Here is a 17,939-nt window from a genome sequence, read left to right as displayed (position 1 = left end):
TACTACTGGTGGATCTCTTGCTTAGACCCCAACCTCTGGAAGAATCCCTGCAATCTCAAATGAGTTGCCCCCCACTGAGAGATGGCTACCCTATCACCCCCACTGGTCTTTCATACCCATAAGTGGGAAGAATATGGTCAGACTGGGAGGGTTGTATTGCGGGGGGAGGGTTTCCTGCTGTAGCAGGAGAGCATTTTAAAGTTCTGCCCCTGTTTCCTCTCCCCCGTGGAGAAGTAGGGAAAGCATCGGCTACCCCCACTTTACAGTAGGGGAAAATGAGGCAGGGAAGGGACCGCCTCCCGAGTCTAAAGAGCTGCTGCTGGTCTAGTTGATGTTAGAACTCAGTGAGCCACCAGGCCCAGTCAACACGTCCCACTGTCTTCTGGGAAGGAGCCCATAGTTTTCTTTGGTTTTGCAACATCATGTGGCTCCCAGGGAGCTGGAGGATTAAGAGAAACAGGTGGAGGCAGCTCACTCTGATTTTTCTAAAGCCTCCTCCCAGGAAAGAATAAACTTCCCCTGGCAACATGCCCATGGGAGCTTTCCTAAGAACCAAATACCCCTTCTGATGGGGGCTGTCCCGTGCCCTTCACTCCCACGGCAGAGATCCCAGCCACCTGGCTTCGGGGACTGGTGAGGAGGTGGTGGGAAACACGCCAGCCAGTGCAGTCACTCAGGCCTCCATGATTTCCTCTCATAGTCTTAGTGTTTTTCTCTCCCACTGTCTCTCTCCTCCCTCCCAATCCTTCTGTTTGCACCATTCCTGCTGCTTCCCCAAAGCAGGCAGCTGCCGCCCTGTTCCACCATCTCCCAGTCTCAGCTTTTGGCCTGTTGTCCTGTAATGGGTCCTTCTTTCTCTCTGGGGTCAGGGAGATCTCAGCCCCCCTGACTTCAGTAAGCTGGAACCCCCATCAGATTCCTCACCCAACCATCAATCAATCAATGGTATTTATTCAGCGATTTCTGTGTGCAGAGCACTGTACTAAGCTCTTGGGGGAGTAGACTGTAAGCTTGTGGTAACCTCTAGACTGAAAGCTCATTATGGGCAGGGTACACGTCTACCAACTCTGTTGTACTTTCCCAGGCACTTAGTACAGTGGTCTGCACGTAGTAAGCACTCAAAAATATCACTGATGATGATGAGTACAATATAGCAGAGTTGGTAGACATGTTCTTGACCCATAAGGAGTTTACAGTTTAGAGGATGTAAGCTCCTCGAGCATGTCCCTCCTAACTGCCCTGTGTATGGGAGCACATCACTCTGATTAACAGCCAAAATTTTAGGCTCTCCCACACCTGTTGCTCCAATTCTTCACCCCTCCCCTCCCCACCCCCAACCTCTCTGCTGGCCTGGGTGGCTTCAGACCGTCCCATAGAAGGATACAGAGAAGTAACGTGGCTTAGTGGAACGAGCGTAGGCTTGGGAGTCAGAGATTGTAGGTTCTAATCCCGGCTCCACCACTTATCAGCTGTGTGACTTTGGGCAAGTCACTTAACTTCTCTGTGCCTCAGTTACCTCATCTGTAAAATGGAGATTAAGATTGGGAGACCAAGTGGGACAACCTGATTACCTTTTATCTACCCCAGTGCTTAGAACAGTGCTTGGCACATAGTAAGTGCTTAACAAATACCATCATTATTATAGGAGGAAGAGCAAGGCTAGCAAGGCATGTCTGGTATCTGTCTCGCCCATCAGATTGTAAGGTCCTTGAAGGTCAGGGATTAAATGCTTTACTTCTTCGATATGTTCCCCAAGTTCCTAGTAGTGTTCTTTGCATCCACTTGGTGCTCAATAAATACCATCAGTTCAGGCAGCAATCACTAATGTGTCAATCCAGAGCCCACAGATGAAGCACTCCACTGACCTGCTGCCTCCTTTCCAAAGCCCACTGAGTTTTGGCAGAACAAATTCGGTTAAATGGTGATCCCCTGTATTCTTTTGTTCGACTGCCAATGATGCTGGGAACGTTTACCCCGTGAGCAGCAGCGGGGGAATCCACGCCCTTTGGGTTTCATCGATTCAAAGCTACCATGTTGTTGACTTATTGAGCACTTACCATGTACTTAGGTGAGTTCAATAAAGTAGACATGATCCCTGCCTTAAGGAACTTACACAGACATGCCCAGTGTGATCAAAATATGGATCCAGATCATGTGACAGGCATGTACCATAGGATTCTGGCTCTTGCTTTAGAATCTGGGGTCAGCACTACTGAAAGGAAGCCCCAGCGCAAGGAGCTGAGCCCCTGAGGCAGCCATTTCACCAGCGCAGTGTACTTCCTCATTCACTGGAAGCCACGTGATGACCATCACTTGCTCTCCTCTCAGATCCCTTACTCTTCTGGGCTGTCTCTACCCAAAGCCACCCTGAACACCAGGACTGAGTCCCGTGGCAGACGGGAGGTCAATAACCTCAGCCTCAAATAACCAGAAACTGATCGAGAGTGACAAAGGGAGAGAGCGGGCGAGAAAGTGAGGTCCATTGTGATGCTGTTGGTCAAACAGGGTCGCTCTAGGAGAGCTATTTGTTTCCCTCAACGGTCAGAGTAGCCTTCACTCTGTCACCAGGGGACCTCCTGGAAGAGATGGGGCAGTGGATGGAGGCACCCAGGCCTCTTCCCTCACACTGGCTGGTGCCCACCCTCAGTCACAATGTCCTCTTGGGATTCGGCTAACCTTCACTGTTCAGATTTTCACAAGGGCCCACACTCACTCCACTTAATACAGTCAACAGAATTTACACATACAGGATAGCACGGGAGATGAAAGCTGTCTTTTCCATTCTTGGAATTGCACAGTTCTTTTTTTCAACGGTATTCGGGGAGATCGGAGGTCTTTAAAAATCCCGAGAACCCTGTGCCGCAGTGCCGTCTCAGATTAGGTTTCACGGGCTCCGTCTGAACGGGGCAGAATGGTGTTTGAAAAAGTCCCAGGGTTCATTTGGCTTCCTCATTTTCTACTCCAGAATGATTTCCCCTGTTGAAAAGGCAAGCGGTGACCACACCTGTCCTGTCCTCTGCGGGCCACTGTGAGGTGTATTTTCAGTTCCAAGCTACGTTTGGGACGAAGGTAACCTTTTGCAACCCACATGTACCGCTGTGGTGTCCCTGCAGTTTTAAGGCCCATCTCCCACCCCACTGAAAACTCAGGGAAAGTGGATTTCCGGATGCTTAATTCGTTGTTAAAACTGCCCCCTGGCGGAGGGTCCCGTTATCATTTACAGTCGTCATCTTGGCCATCCTCGCCCTGAGCCAAGCTGCCACCAGGGTTTTAGAAGGGGAATCGTCTCAAAATAGAAGGCGGATCTGCCAGTTTCTTCTGCTGCTTGTCTTTCCATCAAGGATAAAAAAAAGCCCTGGCTCTCAAATCCCCGTTATTTCGGTCCCATTTAAGCTCTGGCTGTGTTAATACCTAGGGAAATCCCTCTTCTTGCTGGTTTGGTTTGACCCCCACAAACCTCTCCACTGTATCACTATTCAGATCGTTTTCACTCAGAGTCTTCTGCATAATTAGCTCGCGTGTGTAAAAGTACGGAGAGACGATGAAAAGTGGGAAGATTGAGACCATTATCTTTGGGATACTAATGGTTCTTCTCGTATAACTAGCCCCAACCTTCCGATTACGTTATAAAGCTGGAGCCTGAAGTCTGACACCATCTCGACCATTTTACAAAATCCTGAAGAAACGGGAGGGCTTGGGATTTAAGTTGGATTCCTATGGAAACACTAGACTGCAAGCCCCCTGAATCAATCAATCGTATTTATTGAGCGCTTACTGTGTGCAGAGCACTGTACTAAGCACTTGGGAAGTACAAGGCAGGGATCATGTCTACTGACTTTTTTGTACTCTCCCAAATACCTCAAAATGCTCAGGAAATGGTATTAATCAATTACAAAAGCAAGGAGGGGCTCTTAACACCAATCCAGTTCTCCCTGCCTGGTGTGTTAAATGGTGGACTAGCATTTAATGACTGTAGAAGAAACCCCTTTAATAATGATGGTATTTGCTAAGCACTTACTAGGTGCTACGTACTGTTCTAAGAGTTGGGTTATGTCCAAGGTTATCAGGTTGGACCCAGGCCCTGCTCCAGATGGGGCTCACAGTCTTAATCCCTATTTTACAGATGAGGTAACTGAGGCACAGAGAAGTGAAGTGACTTACCCAAGATCACACAACAGATAAGTGGCAGAGTCAGGATTAGAACCCAGGCCCTCTGGCTCCCAAGCCTGTGCTCCATCCAATAGGCTACATTGCTTCCTAACATTTAGCCCAGTGCTATGAACATAGTAGGGACTCATAAAACCTACTGAATGGAGGCACCTCTTGTGCTTCTGAATTAGTAAATTGATGATGAATAAAATTCCCACAGTAGAGTCCTAGACACCATAATAACTTTCTGAAAGGGAGCTGGGAAAGCCCTATGTTCAATGATGCCATCGAATCACCTCGTAAATCGCTACCCTCTCACCTTATAGATGCAAGACTTGGCATTCAGGAAGAACAATTCGATGGTGGCATTATCCTTTAGGTATGAAATGCTTTCGATGTAGAACCTGAAAGGCAAAAAGAGTGAATCAACAACAAACCTGAGGGTTGCCAGCAAGAAAATCAACTCAACAGTGAACTCTGACTCCATTGACAGGAAGTTGTGGACACTACCCTTTACTGTACTCTCCCAAGTACTTAGTAACAGTGCTCTGCTCATGGTAAGGGCTCAATAAATACCACTGACTGATTCATGTGATTTTGACACCTTCAGAGAGCATGTGTGCTTCTGAAATAGCTCCAAAGACATATTTGGCAAGAGTCAGTAGCCACCAGGTCTTGCCTTCCTATCTGTCCTCTTCCCTCATTATGACTCAGCCCATAGTCAGTGCTCCATCTTGGCAAACCTTCTCTCTCTCCCCTGTTGTCATCTCTCACCCATGCCCTCCCTATTGCCTGGAAACCCAAGCTCCTTTAGATGAGCCAAAACCCAACTCTCCTCTCTTCAGAACCCTCCTGAAAGCTCACCACCAGTAAGGTTTCCCCAATTAGTTTTCTTCCCCCCCAAATCAAATCTTCCCAATTACCACGTCGACACTCATGTGCATGCTGTTTTACATAGTCTACTATTAAAGCATTTCTCCATAACCAGTAAGCTCTCAATAAACACCACGGTTTGATTAGTTATCCATCCTCTTTTGACTCCTACCTACAGATAATCTTGGGTCTGTCTTTCACATTAGACCGCAAAGTCCTTGAGGGCCAGGATGGTGCCTTTTACCTTGTATCTTCTCTCCCAAGCATAGAGTAGGTGTTCAATAAATAACTACTAGTTATTTGTCTCCCCCTTCTAGACTGTGAGCCCGTTGTTGTGTAGGGGCCGTCTCTATATGTTGCCGACTTGTACTTCCCAAGCACTTAGCACACAGTAAGCGCTCAATAAATACGACAATGAATGAAATTGTTTCTACTGTAAATCATGCTTAGAGAGTCTTAGAGATGCAGGACTTAGAGCTTGTTTTACTTCATTATTGAAAACATAATGACCTGTTGATTTATATTTTCTGGACATCCACTGACACAATTCTGGATGCCTTTGTCAGCATTTCTACACCCACCAATGCCAGAAATAAATCATAACAGTGCTTTTGTGGGGTAAATGGGCATGGCACCTACTTGCGCTGAAGTCAGTGAACAGGAGTTTAGCAACCACCCACAGTGAATTGTTTCAATCCACAGTGTCACTGAATATTGCATACAGTGACAGGGTTCTGAGCCTTATATATTAGTAAATCCAGCAAGAGGATGCCTTTTAGAACCTGTTTCTCTCTCTCTCTCTCTCTTTCTCTCTCTCTCTCTCTCTCTCTCTCTCTCTCACACACACACACACACACACACACACACACACACACACATCAGCTAATTCACTCAGCTCTTAACTGTTCCCCAAAATGAGGTGAATGCTTTCACCTGGGCTACCCCAAAATACAGATCAAGGGGTGCCTTTTTAATTATATTAGCATCGGCCTGGCAATTAACCAATCAAAAGTATTTAAGGAGTGTTTATTCTGTGAAGAGCACTGCAGTAAGCCGTCATGGGCAGGGAACGTGCCTGCCAACTCTGTTGTATTGTACTCTCCCAGGTACTTAGTACAGTGCTCTGCACATAGTAAGTGCTCAATATATACCAGATTTCCTGATTGATTGGGAGAGTCCAATACAATAGAACTGGTAGACAGGATCCCTGCCTTCAAGGAGCTTAAAATCTAGCGGGGAAGTGATTAATCACTTGATATCAGGACAATTTTGAAGTTGGGAACTGTCCCCAGGGCTCTTCAATTTTCCCATACAAACTAATTGGGCAGAATACATTTACAAATGTAGACTTGCTATTTCAGAAGCCCAGGAGAAAGTCTCACCAGGCAGCAAAGTATTATTGACCTTTCCTCCCTCCTCCCCCCGAAGTGACTCCTGTGCCTGCTGTAAGGAGTCCAGAAGAGTGACCGGCATTCCAGGGGATCGGTGTGCCTGATCTGAGACTTCAGAATCAATCCCTGATAACACCCTCCCCTGAAGACAGTTGCTAATGAACAGTGACCCCTGACCAAAACTGGCAGACGGATTAACTATGGATCTGGATAATCCTCCTCTATCGACCTATTGAGAGCTGCTAATTGGATGCTGGCGATGTCGTTGGAGATAGAACCACTGCCAAGTCCAAATGGCTAAGTTTGAAAAATAACTAAGTGGCACGTTTAGAACATTTGTTTCAATTTCTCAATAAAATATCCACTCATCCTGGACTCAAAAGACAGACCCTCTTCCCACCCCATTTTCTATTAGAAACAAACAGATCACAGAAAATTACAGATTAGAAGCAGACGATTCGCAAACTCAGGCCTGCCCATTTCAACTATACTGTAGGTTACGACATATATTCCTTCAATCCACATAGAGATTCCTAACACATTTCTATCAGAGCGAACCCTAAACAAAGAGACCGTATTTATTGAGAACTTACTGAACGTAGAGCACTGCAGTAAGTGCTTAAAAGAGTACACTACAACAGAGTTGGTAGACATGGTCCCTGCCCACACTGATTTTACGGTCCCAGGGCTCAACCTCAGCTTTATAATCACCATCCTTTGGGAAACAGCAGAGAAGCAGCATGGGGCTGGGCGTCAGAAGGTCCTGGATTCTAATCCTTCCTTTGCCGCTTGTCTGCTGTGTGACCTGGGGCAATTCTCTTACCCTCTCTGTGCCTCAATTCCCTCATCTGTAAAATGGGGACTAAGACTCCGAGCCCCATGTGGTACATTGACTGTATCCAAACTGGCTTGTATCTACCCCAACACTTAAAATAGTGCCTGGCAAATAGTAAGCACTTAACAAATACCATTAAAAAAGGGAAAAGAAGGGCAAACTTCATTTTTTGTTTTATAAAATCTTTCTGCACATCAGTAGATGGCAGTGTTGCATTTTCTTAATCTGCTAGGATGGGCCAGTCCCCACCACCACGAGGGCCTCCCATTGACTTCATTCACCAAGACAAATACCTGTTCTCCTTGGCAAACCTGAGGAAATGGATGTTTCCCTTAGGAGGATACTTTGGAAGCTCTGTGAGGAGCCCTCAGTCTGATGAGGGCTCGCAGACGGCTTGTTGGTCGAAGGTAAAACCCCAAGATTACTCCAAGTCTGAAGGTGAGTGGTTCTAAGCATGACCCCGGGCCTCCGCATGACCAACACATTCAAACTAGCCACCCACAGTGAGCTTTTCTGCGGTCCACTGTCCCCGAACGAGCTACTGCTCGAGGCAGCAAGACTCCGCTCAGCACACTGCAGCACTGAAGTAAGGTGACTTGAGTCTTGAGAAAGTGTTATTTTCCTTTTCATTAATCATTAATTTATTGAGCGCTTATTGTGTGTGGAGCACTGTACTAAGTGCTTGGAAGAGTATAATATAACAGAGTTGGTAGACACGTTCCTGTTCCCACATCGAGCTGTCATATGTTGTCTAAGCTCAGAAATGGAATGATAGGAAATCTAGTTAAGGACAACCACATTTTCCCTCCTCTCCTCTTAACCATTGTTTATAATTTACTGAGTGCATCCTGAGAATTAATTAAATGGACCAGTGAATATTCCACTTTTTAACAAACACGAATGGCGCATCTTGACTGCTGGTTTTCAGTAGTAAGAAGATGATAATGAGATGTATAATAGAGAGCTTGGAGAGCTTCTCCAGCCAGACATGTGAGCTATTTAGCATTTTAAGAGCTCTAAAATCCTTTAACTGTGAGAACATATCCAAGGCCACTATACGTTAACTACTAGCTCATAGGTATTTTATTTTAAGCTACACCCTTCCTGCTCCCCTGAGGGACAACAAATAGAAATTCCCTTCTCAATCAGCCAACAAAAACTCACCATCATGTTCACAAAAACATCTGTGAAACTCTTTCCTGTTTCTGGGTTGCTGTTTTGCTGCTACCGTTCACTTCCATTTATTGTTCATGAAAATTTGGGATGGCAGAGACTAACTCAATAGCCAATTAATTTATGACAAGATGGGTGCATTGCCTGAGCTCCCCTCACCCTCAACTGGCTTCTCAGGTAAGGTGGCCATACTTCTAGATTTGAGCGGGACGGTCAGATTCACTCATTCGATTGCATTTATTTAATGCTTCCTGTGTGCAGAATACTGTACTTGATTTGGGGTCTGTCTTTTTACCCAAATGGCCGATGGTGAGACCAGTGAGAATCCTGCTTTCAACAGAGATAATAATAATAACAGTAATTATCGCACTTAAGTGCTTACTATGTGCCAAGCACTGTTCTAAGCTCTGGAGTAGTTACAAGCCAATCAAGTTGGACTCACCCTGCCTCACTCTTAATCCCCATTTTAACAGATGAGGTCACTGAGGTCTGGAAAAGTTAAGGGACTTGCCCAAGGTCACTCAGCACATTAGAACCCAGGTCCTTTTGACTTCCAGGTTGTGCTCTACCCACTAAGCCACTCTTCTTCGCTATCTAGAATCCAGAGATGGTGGGAGGGGCATCTCAGGGGTGATGGTGGTGGAGGAGAAGCAACAAGTCAGGAAGGAGAAGGGGAATGGAAGAGAAGTTACCAGTTTCCTCTTCTTCAGCAGCAGCAACTACAGCCATCGCTGCTCCTATCTCTACTGTCACCACTACGGCTGAACAGCAGCAGCAGTAGTAATAATAATAATAATAATAACTCTAATAGCAATAAAGATAGGATAAGCATTTACCATATGCCAAGCATTGAACTAGGTGCTACTTAGATGCTGGGGTAAATACAATTTAATTCAGTCAGACACAACCCCATCCCAACTGGGGATCACAGTCTATGGGGGAGGGAGAACAGGCATTGATTCCCTATTTTACAGAGGAGGAAACTGAAGCACAGAGAAGCTAAGTGACTTGTCCCAGATCACACCCGGTAGGCAAGTGGCAGAGGCAGGTTTAAAACCAGGGCCTCCAACTCCCAGGCCTGTGCTATTTCCACTAGACTACACTGCTTTTCAAGGCCTTTTACCTTGGCCCAAGAGCCTTCTCTGCAGCAATGGGTTAGCAGTTTAGAACAGTGAATTGCACCGGTGGGGGGTTTGATAAATATCTTTACTACTAGAAGGAGGGCTTTTACTTCTTTCTGAAGCACTAAGTGGGTGGTATCTGGCAGCATTGCTCAAAATGGTGCCCCTTCCACCCCATCATTACTCTGGCGTTGGTTTATCCTCATTTTGCAGATGAACCATGGAGGTTAAATAGGTCCCAGCATGGCTTCCTCGGCCTGCGGCTTCGCCTGGAGAGCCACCCTGTCCCTGCAGGAAGCGATGGAAGGGCTAAACTTTATACATCACTTTCCATATGTGGAGCTCATATTGTTATAGGAAGGCTAATTACTGTAAGGCTCCTGCTATCTGTTTCCCGATGAGGAAATGGATGAGTCGACGCTGACACGGGAACAGCCTGTCATCCACGGTTCTTAATCCTCTGCTCCATTATACAGTATATGGCCCTCAGCAATTGGCTTCAAATGCCATGATCTAGATGCTTTGATTGAAAATGGCATGATTTAGAGGAATAGCAGTAGGGATCTCCAACTCACTGATTTCCCCTGTGACCCCGGCGGTCAAGTTACTTTAACCTCCTCTGCCTTAATTTACTAATTTGTTGAATGGTGTTTACTGCTCTTTGCTGTTTTGAGGGTATACGCTGATGAAGATTTGTGTAAGTGACAAATCAGAACCCATTTCAGGATGGAATCTGCTACTTTTAATAATTCAATCTAAAATATTGTATATAAAAATATTTAACATAATTATGGCACTTATTAAACACTTACTAGATTATCAGATTGGACACAGTTCCTGTACACAAGAGGCTCACAGTCTATCTTATCTTCATTTTATAAATGAGGACACTCAGGCCCTTAGAGAAGCAGTATGGCTTGGGTGTCAGAGGACCTGGGTTCTAAACCCAGCACTGTCACTTAAGTGCTGTGTGACCTTGGATAAATAATCTAACTTCCCTGTAGACTGTAAAACTCCTGCTACACTGTAAACTCATACCTCTAAACTGTAAGTTCATGGTGGGTAGGGAATGTGTCTACTAGCTCTATTTCGTACTCTCCCAGCCACTTAGTACAGTGCTCTGCACACAGTAAGCACTAAATGTGATTGATTTTCTGTGCCTCAGTATCCTCATCTAAAATGGAACAGTGCTTTGCACATAGTAAGTGCTTAATAAATGCCATCATTATTACAACCAAGTCCTCCTCCTACTTAGACTGTGAGTCTCATATGGGAGCTGACTGTCTTGTACCTACTATATTGAGCTTAGTACAGTGCTTGGCACAGAATAAGCACTAAGACAAATATTATTATTATTATTATTATTATTATTATTATTATTATTATTATTATTATTATTATTATTCTCACCATTGTGTGACTTACTCAAGGTCACTCAGCAGGCCGTTCAGGCCATTGGTGGAGTCGGGACCAGAACTAAGATCTCCTGACTCCTAATCCTGTGCTCTTTCCAGTGGGGAAATTTATTTTTAAACAGAATCCGCAAGTAAACCTTAGATTAGGCTCCAATTTAACATCAATGGAAAGAACCCTGCAGATACAAAGGCAACGGTTGAAGAATAGTTCATTAGTTCCCTCAGAGTTTTCAGGCTATAAATCTGTAAATTCCCACTGGGTCTCAGTCCTGTTCTTTTCCTCTACTGCTCCTCTGTAGGAAATTTTAGGAAAAGAAAGGCCCATCAAATGGGATTGTTGTTCATTTACAACCTTATTGTCCAAAGTATCTACTTATACAATACCAAGAAGGAGTTACTGAAGTAAAACAAAGGAAGGAGAAAGAACTGAAGGATCAGTCACAATAGGAGATTTAAAAACTTCTCGCCCCAGGGAATGGGGCACAATTTTTTTTTTAGTTTAGCTTTTCTAGGGCATTTGTTAAGCGCTTATTATGTGCCAGGCACTGTTCTAAGTGCTGGGGTCGATCCAAGCTAATCAGATTGGACACAGTCCTGGTTCCACATGGGGCTCACAGTTTTAATCCCCATTTTACAGATGAGGTAACAGGGACAGAGAAGTTAAGGTCCCAAGGTCACGCAGCAGACAAGTGGCAGAGCCAGGACTAGAACCCTGGTCCTTCTGACTCCCAGGGCTGTGCTCCAGCCACTAGGCACATCACATCACATTAGTATATATTAAATAAAATTAGATCAGGGTTGTTCCTTTCCTAGGCCAATCAGGAGCCAGGCTTCAAGTTGAAATTTCCCAGAATCAAAAGTGGGATTTTAGCACTCGATTAGTGATCGCCTGGTCTGTAAAAATTGTGACAAAGAGAAGCGATACTTAGACCAAACACGAAGTTGCCTCTGTCTGCACCACTAAGAATTGTGTCAACCGACTATTTTTGTTTTATAAGACAGTGTTTATTATGGCCTATGAAGAATATACTACATAAGGTAGTACTTTCACAGTAGGACTTTCTCCAAGAAGACATTAGGCATTTGATATTTTCCCCATTCCTATTTTATGAGGGTGATTTAATTTCACTTAGCATTAAGGCTACTTATCACCTGGGCCAACCCTCAATCCATTATATAGATGAAAGTCTATCGAAACTGAAGCAGAAATGCTGTTAAGGGCCTCAGGAGTCAAGCTGCTTTCAAGATGTGCATGATTAAAAAATGGCTCAGGGGATTTTTCCTGGATCTGTGTTAAGTAGAATGCTCCTGCTCCCTTGTTTAAGGACAGGTGAGGATGCAACAACTGGGAAATCTCCTGACTGGATGGAGATTCCTCTGTAGTTTCATACAGACTCCAAAGCCTTGGATCTCTGTGGGGATCATTTATTCTCTCCTAGAGAGCAAGGGGCCACTTCATGGAGGACCACACCACGGAAAGCTGAAAACACTGCTCTCCATGAAATATAAACACAATAACAAATCCTCCCTCTTCTCTTAATCCTTGGGCATTTGGGGAAGTAGCTGCTTTTGTGAAGAGTGACTCTTTGAACAACAAAAGTAGCTCTCACGCCAGACTCCACTGGGACAGTTTCAAGACAATTCAAGACAATTCACCTCCTGCCCAGCTAAAGGCCTCCAATTGCTCCAAAGTTAGACCTGGAGGCAATACCCCATACTGGCTTCTCCATCCCGGGACAACTGTCAATAAATGGTTTGTGATGTAGTTGATGATGGGAAGGATGCAAAGGAGGCCGATTCTCTATTCTGCTCTAAGGAACAGAAATGCAACCACTGCTCTAAGGATACACAACAGCTGTGTCTGCAGGCAGTTTGAAGAAATTGCACAAAAACCGGGCATTGTTTTAATAGGACAGTGAGAACATGACTTGTTAGTTAACCTCCTGAGAGATTTTAATCTCCATAACATCTCCAGACTTGGTTACTTCCTCTTCATCCCAAACTGCTACCACAGAGGCTCAAACACTTATCAGCAACACAGCTCAACTATTGCATCAGCCTCCTCCTGACCTCCCTGCCTCCAGCCTCTTCAGTCCAAACTTCACTCTGCTGCCCGGATCATTTTTCTAAAAAAAATCATTCTTCACCTCTACAAATCACATTCACAGAAATGGAGAAGCAGTATTCCCTAGTGGAGACTGCACAGGCCTGGGAGTAAGAAGATCCTGGGTTCTAATCCCAGGTCTGCCAATTGCTTGCTGTGTGACCTTGGACAAGTCACTTAACTTCTGTTTGCCTCAGTTTCCTCAACTGTAAAATGGGGATACCTCTTCTCCCTTCTACAGTGTGAGTCCCACGTGGGACAGGAACTGTGTCCAACCTAATTAACTTGTACCTACCCTGGTGCTCAGAACAGTGCTTGACATAATTAGCACTTACAAATGCCATAAAAAAAAATCTTCTATCTTCCATGGGTAGTGCTTGGGGAGGGCTCTGAAGATGAGGAGAGAGGGGTAGAGAGGTCTTCAGTGCTTTCATCTGTTCAGGCTAGTGGTTATAGACCTGCTCGGGAGTCTAACTCAGACAGTTCACAGGATGCACTTGACCCTCCGGTGGAATTTCCCCTCTGAATTACAGAGTCACTCTTTTATTCATCCGAAAAAATGCAGTAACCATTAGGAGGAATCTCATATCGACATCCTTCCCCTCAGTGTTGGAAGTGGTTACGATGAACACTGGAATGTATCAGCTGTTAAACGCATCAAAAAGGCAATCAATGCAGTTTTAAGTTTAATTCACCAGCTGGGGCGAAGGACACAGAGTGTGGCTTGTTAGGTGGTCCTCTTTTAAATGATAGACTTGGGAGTTAGACTTCTTCATCCACCCTTTGGTACTGTCAAGATGATTATAATTGAACTTCGATTCCTGAAGTCCACTGCCTTTAGATTCTAAGTAATATAGGCAAATAAATCTGTGCTTTAAGCAGGTGTGACACACAGCTACAGAGATCTGATCAACTGATCATCAGATCATAGATCCGGGTCTTTTTTCTACAAAACTGTTCAGTCCATGTTTCCTGACTCCTCAAGAACCTCCAGTGATTACCCAACTGCCTCCGCATCAGACAGAAACTCCTTACTACTGGCTTTGAAGCACTGAATCACCTTGTCCCCTCCTACCTTACCTCTCTGATACCCTACTACAACGCAGCCCACACATTTTACTCCACTAATGCCAACCTACCCACTTTACCTCAATCTCGTCTATCTCACTGCCGACCTCTCACCCACATCCTGCCTCTGGCCTGGAATGCCCTCCCTCTTCATACCTGACGGACAATTACTCTCCCCTGCCTTCAAAAGCTTTATTGAAGTCACGTGTCCTCCAAGAGGCCTACACTGACTAGGCCCTCTTTTCTCTTCTACCACACCCTTTTGATCACCTTTGCATTTGGATTTGTAGCCTTTATTCACCCTACCCTCAGCTCCACAGCACTTATTTATATATCTGTAATTTATTGATATTAATGGCTGTTTTCCCCCTTTAAGTCTGTAAGCTCCTTGTGGGCAGGGAATGTGTCTACTAATTCTGTTAAACTATATTCTCCCCAGTGCTTAGTAAAGTGCTCAGCACACAGTTAATAGTCAATAAATACAATCGATTGAGATGAAGCACAAAGATATTGAGACACTGGGACTTAGGGGGAAGGAGGGGACAGAGGGATGGGATGGGGAGGGACAAGGAGGAAAGGAGGTATCATACAGAGGGAGAGGGGAGGCAAGGGTAGAATGCTTCTTTTAATCTTCAAGAATAATGATGGGATTTACTAAGAGCTTGCTATGTGCAAAGCACTGTTCTAAGCACTGGGGAGGTTACAAGGTGATCAGGTTGTCCCATGGGGGGCTATGTTCCAGGCACTATACTAAGCGCTGGGGTAGATACAAGGTAGGACACAGTCCATGTCCCAAATGGGGCTCACGGTCTTAATCCCCATTTTACAAGTGAGGTAACTGAGGTACACAGAAGTGAAGTGACTTTCCCAAGGTCACACAGCAGACGAGTGGCAGAACCATGATTAAAACCCAGGTCCTTCTGACTCCCAGATTCGTGCTCTATCCATTACACAACACTGCTTCTCTAATTAGGTAGGCCGAGCTAGGCCCCTGGCAGTGAATGGACGGACTTGGGAATCTATTCCTATCCAATCACTTCAACTCTCCAACCTTACCCAGAAAACAGATGAAATGCTGTGGTTTCCCCATGTACATACCTGACACAGAAGTACAAAACCACAGGTCCTGACTTCTTGGGAAAGTCATGTTCCAGGACTCTGCGGTCTAGCTGAAGCCAGTTCAAGTGGCCACTGAGAAAAGAAGAAAAAAGGAGTTAGAGATTGTTGCGTGGCTTCTTGGAAGGCTGCTTGTGTATGTGTGTGTGTATGCATGCACGCATGCATATGGCCCAGACAGGGGTCACAGGATTGCTTCAGGGCCCGAAAGATGCCATCCACCTCATTCACACCATCCACACAATGGCAAGCAACAACACCTGACAATGACTTGTGCCTTTTCACCCTTTACTGATGCATCCTTGGCTCCCAAAACGTTTACAGAAGGAAGAACATTTGTATCCAATATTGACCTGACTGTTCCCTGACTGTTGCCAAAAGCTAAATCTGTCCACGGAGAGCCAGGGTCATAGCAAGTGGAGAACGATAACTGGAAAGTTCACGGCTTTATAGGCCAGGTCCCTTTCCGAGAACTTTGTAAAAGTAAAACCACCAGCAGCTCCGTCGTTAGCTACAGAATCGGTCTCAGACTTTTCAAATCCCTGCCCACTGACCAGTACCTGAACCATCACTCCTTCATGTGTTTACTTCTCCTGAAGTCTGAAAATGAACACTGTAGACTGTTCACACAAGTGCTATCTTGGAAAAAACTCTCAGAACCACTTGCTGCCCTAAAATAAATCAAGTCACTGGAAAGTGAATATCTCTAAACAGTTAAACCCCTGCCCAAAGCCCTCATTTCCTATTCTCCCACTCCCTTCTGTGTTGCCCTTGAACTTGGATTTTTACCTTTTATTCACCACATCATCAGCTCTACAGCACTTATTCTTATACCTGTAATTTGCTGATATTAGTGTCTGTCTCTCCCTTTAAGTTCCTTGTGGACAAGGAACGTGCCTAGCAACTCTGTCATATGGTACTCTCTGGAAGGCTAGTGATGTGTAGTGTAGTGATGTGTATTGTTCACAGGTCTGAGAACAATTCCTGCAGACAGAATACTTTGACTCTGTTTGCAAGGCAGCATTAGACTCTCCTTCAAAGGAAGTCAACTGAAAAATCCCTTCAGGTCCCCCAGATCGCAGCTCTCTCCATCTTCAAAACCCTTTTAGACTGTGAGCCCACTGTTGGGTAGGGACCGTCTCTATATGTTGCCAACTTGTACTTCCCAAGCGCTTAGTACAGTGCGCTGCACACAGTAAGCGCTCAATAAATACAATTGATTGACATCTCCTCCATGAAGTCTTCCTTGATTAATTTTCCTTCTCTCTAGGTCATGTCACACAACTAGGACCTGAGCAGGTCTATGCCAACTACTCATTACGTATTCACATCCACCCAAAGTAGTAGCAGTAATAGTATTTACAGAGTGCTTATTTTGTGCAGAGCACTGTAGTAAGCGCTGGGAGAAAAAACACCCAAGTCAAAATTAGATATGGTCCCTGGTCCTCAAGAGGCTCTCAATCTAAGAATAGGGGAGAGAAGAGCAGATGGTCAATAGACATTATAGGAAGGCTGGAACCACAAAAAAAAAACAACAACAACATAAAAGACAAGAACAATACATACATGAGTATTGCTGTATATTATTGCCTACCCAAATACTTACACACTTATTTATGCATCTATTTTTCCTTTTTTTCCTTCTATCTCTAAATTATTGGCTGTTTCCCTCACTATATTGGTTGTTACTTGAGGGCAGAGATGGTGTCTTCTAACTGTATTGCACTCTCCCAAATATTTGGTCCAATGATCTGCACACAGAACCCTGAACTAGACTGTAAGCTTGTTATGGGCAGGGAACATGTCATACTGTACTCCCCCCAGTGCTTACTACAGTGCTCTGCACATAGTAAGCACTCATTAAATACCATCATCATCATCATCATCAATCGTATTTATTGAGCGCTTACTATGTGCAGAGCACTGTACTAAGCGCTTGGGAAGTACAAATTGGCAACATATAGAGACAGTGCCTACCCAACAGTGGGCTTATAGCCTAAAAGGGGGAGACAGAGAACATAACCAAACATACTAACAAAATAAAATAAATACCACTGATGATGACAGCAGGTGCTCAATAAGTACTATCGACATGCAAGTGCTGAGAGGGAAAGAAAAGCGACCACTAGCCATTAGGGCTTTCAGTCACTTCTTTTGTTCCTTCTACACAAAGCACCACTGATACAATACCAAAAAACTCAAATGAAAAGAGAAATCGATAGCACAGACACTATCCCTATGGTTGACTGCTTCTCAGGTTTATTTACTGAATTTCCACAACTCATCCCATTTCTCCCTGGGGTCTTTTACCCCCCCTAAATCTCTCTGTGCTTTCTCCTGGCTCCCAGAAATCCTTGGAAAAGAAAGGTGTAACAAGGAAAAATAAGACCAAGTTCATGTTACTTTCCCTTTTTGACAGCTCTGGTCTTTGGGCTGGGGAAGGGGAAAAAATTCCAAAAGAGTTTGACCATGTGGATTTAATTGGAAAGCGCCAAATTCTGAAAAAACAGCTTGGATTGATCATTTCATTGGGCTCCAGATGAGAAAGCTCTGAAGCTCCCCTCCTACTTAGACAGTAAGCTCGATGAGGGATAGGAATTGTGTCCAACCCAATTCACTTGTATCTATCCCAGCTCTTAGAACAGTTCTCGACACAAAGTAAGCGCTTAACAAATACCATAATAATCAATCAAT

At 44.7% G+C, this 17,939-nt stretch overlaps 1 protein-coding gene across 4 annotated transcripts in view; it reads right to left on the bottom strand.

Moving 5' to 3' along the window:
* The window catches only part of FRMD4A (FERM domain containing 4A), a 461,647-nt gene that overhangs the window by 114,614 nt on the left and 329,094 nt on the right, over window positions 1–17,939 (bottom strand). For all 4 annotated transcript variants that reach the window (XM_038740915.1, XM_038740917.1, XM_038740916.1 and 1 more), the window contains 2 exons: window positions 15,228–15,320; window positions 4,469–4,553 (listed from right to left, as the gene is read on the bottom strand). In XM_038740915.1, the coding sequence (XP_038596843.1) occupies window positions 4,469–4,553; window positions 15,228–15,320 (178 nt within the window). The remainder of the gene's footprint in view (window positions 1–4,468; window positions 4,554–15,227; window positions 15,321–17,939) is intronic.

This window comes from Tachyglossus aculeatus (genome assembly GCF_015852505.1).
Source record: "Tachyglossus aculeatus isolate mTacAcu1 chromosome 12 unlocalized genomic scaffold, mTacAcu1.pri SUPER_6_unloc_1, whole genome shotgun sequence".
In the NCBI taxonomy this organism is placed as follows: domain Eukaryota; kingdom Metazoa; phylum Chordata; class Mammalia; order Monotremata; family Tachyglossidae; genus Tachyglossus; species Tachyglossus aculeatus.
This window is presented reverse-complemented; position numbering and strand designations above follow the sequence as displayed.